This window comes from Juglans microcarpa x Juglans regia, chromosome 7S, assembly GCF_004785595.1.
Source record: "Juglans microcarpa x Juglans regia isolate MS1-56 chromosome 7S, Jm3101_v1.0, whole genome shotgun sequence".
Lineage (NCBI taxonomy): Eukaryota > Viridiplantae > Streptophyta > Magnoliopsida > Fagales > Juglandaceae > Juglans > Juglans microcarpa x Juglans regia.
In genome coordinates, this window is record NC_054607.1 from 3,926,625 (window position 1) to 3,928,922 (window position 2,298).

Genomic DNA, 2,298 nt, shown 5'->3' on the forward strand with positions numbered 1-2,298 from the left:
AGCTAAAATTTAAAAGCTAATGGAAATCTGATTCCACTTCCCTACCATATAAATAAGTTTGTAGCCTCTACCTTGAAAGAGTTATATTTATTTGAGTAATTTTACATACAGCTGTAAAGTGCGTAAATGCCGCGTAATCACTTTAAAAATAAGTGAGGTTTATTATTAAAAAATTTATTTTTTTTATATGAGTTTTATATTTTATTCATTTTTTTCAAAACGATTACGCAGTGGTTGTATAATTCACGGTTGTAAATATATTTTTTCTATTTGAAATGGAAAATGCTTGGATTTTAATTGTAGCCCAAATGTGCCCTCCTCTTGTATTTTATTCTATTTTTTACTTAATAGTTAAAGAAGTAATTATTAGTAAATTTGTAATTTTTTTTCTTAATAATTAAGAATGTTTAAAAAAATTATTAAAAAAAATCACAATCGTAGTTATGCGCATATTTGAAGTGCACACCTTATCATTGCCCATTTGAAATAACAACTTGAAAAAAGGAAAAAATCCGAAAAGGACAATTGAATTTATTGACACCTACTGATTTGGGTAAGATTAAGTTCATCGGCTATAGTTAGTACTACACGAAATAAACTCTGTGTGGTTGATTGCAGTTTTGCAGAAATCGAGAGAGAGAGAGAGAGAGAGAGAGAGAGAGCTCAGAGAGCAAAAAATGGGTGGCACACTGGCATCTACGTTGCTGAGATTTATTTTCCCACCACCATCTTCTCTTTTCATCACGGCCATGTCAGTGTTTAGCTTCACATCAACAGCTTATCTTGGGTTCTCAGAATTAAGAGGAAAGCACTTGCCGTATTCCAAGTTTTGGAATGGAAGCTCTACAAAATCTGGAAGAAGAAAGCAGACTGAAGTTTGTAGCAGGAAAGGCATGCTCTTTGGTTATACCCCTGCCTTTCTTGCTTGTCTCACATCCTTTGTGCTTTTGGCACCTCAAGATACCCGGTTTTTATTGCTCCGTTCTGCTTTAACCCTTCATTTCTTCAAGAGGATATTTGAGGTACACTCTTTTCTTTTCCTTTTTTGTTCTCTTCATGGGAATTCAAAGACGAAATAGACCCAAGACTTCCTTTCCTTTGATGATTCATATGTATATATCTCTTGTTTGTCATGCTTTAATAGGTGCTGTTTGTTCACAAATACAGTGGGGGGATGATTCTTGATTCAGTAATCCAGATCTCTCTCAGTTACTTTATGACCACTGCAACAATGATATATTCCCAACACCTAACACAAGGGATTTCAGATCCACCAGTTGATCTTAAGTATCCTGGAGTTTTGCTGTTTCTTATAGGAATCGGAGGCAACTTTTACCACCATTACCTCCTCTCCAAACTCAGAGGAAAGAGTGACAGAGAATATAGGGTTCCCAAGGGTGGTTTATTTGGCTTGGTTATATGCCCACATTATCTGTTTGAAATCATCAGTTTCTTGGGGATCTCGTGCATTTCTCAGACACTTTATGCATTTTCTTTCACTCTGGGCAGTGCTTTGTTCCTGATGGGAAGGAGTTATGCCACAAGGAGATGGTACTCGTCAAAATTTGAGGATTTCCCTCAGCATGTCAAGGCTCTCATTCCATATATTTTCTAGAATGTAAAACACAGTTAGAAAAAACATAATAATTGGCGAGAGAAGTGATACAACCACGCATATCGTAAAAGTAAACTCACAAATTGACATGATTCTATATGATACGTTAGATTTATTTTACAGTAAAAATAACTTTACAATTTAACGTATTGTATCATAGCACGTCAATTTATGTGTTTACGTTTATAAGATCTCTTTGTAACTAAAATATTTATCAATTAGCAAACACATGACTCTTGTAAGGTTTATAATACTCTATTTTAAAAGTCAATATGTATTTTTTTTGGTTTGCCCTTTTTTTAGCATAGAACTAGTTAGTGTTGTTTTGACAAGTTGACAACTTGCAATGGTATGTCTGCTCTGCTATTAAAATTTGGGGTTATGCCCTATATAAGTGGAAATTTTTTTTTTCTCTAAAGTGACTTCATTAATAAAACAAAGTTACTACAGAAAGTTAACGTAAATCACAAACCATATTTCTGTTGATTAGAGAGGATCATTCCTACTATGAAATTCTAACAAGCATATTGGGATTTTTATTAGAATGATTGTTTCTAAATTTGTTATTGGAATATGCCCATTACGTAATGGAATGCACGCATCGATTTTGGGATCGATATATCTTGATTGCTCTCCATTCTTCAAGATCTTTTAGCAAAAATCTGGTATCTCTTGCTACTCCT

At 33.9% G+C, this 2,298-nt stretch overlaps 1 protein-coding gene across 1 annotated transcript; it reads left to right on the top strand.

Moving 5' to 3' along the window:
- Nucleotides 1-665: 665 nt before the first annotated feature.
- LOC121240724 (3-oxo-5-alpha-steroid 4-dehydrogenase 2-like) lies at nt 666-2,027 on the top strand. The gene is made up of 2 exons (XM_041138245.1): nt 666-1,022; nt 1,145-2,027. The coding sequence occupies exons 1-2, from the start codon at nt 678-680 to the stop codon at nt 1,613-1,615; spliced, it is 816 nt and encodes a 271-aa protein (XP_040994179.1). The 5' UTR covers nt 666-677; the 3' UTR covers nt 1,616-2,027.
- The last annotated feature ends 271 nt before the right edge of the window (nt 2,028-2,298 follow it).

Bases quoted from the DNA above. Each gene is read 5' to 3' on its own strand.
- LOC121240724 (XM_041138245.1), top strand. From the start codon at position 678: ATGGGTGGCACACTGGCATCTACGTTGCTGAGATTTATTTTCCCACCA. The intron at 1,023-1,144 runs GTACACTCTTTT...ATGCTTTAATAG, and splicing joins TCTTCAAGAGGATATTTGAG to GTGCTGTTTGTTCACAAATA.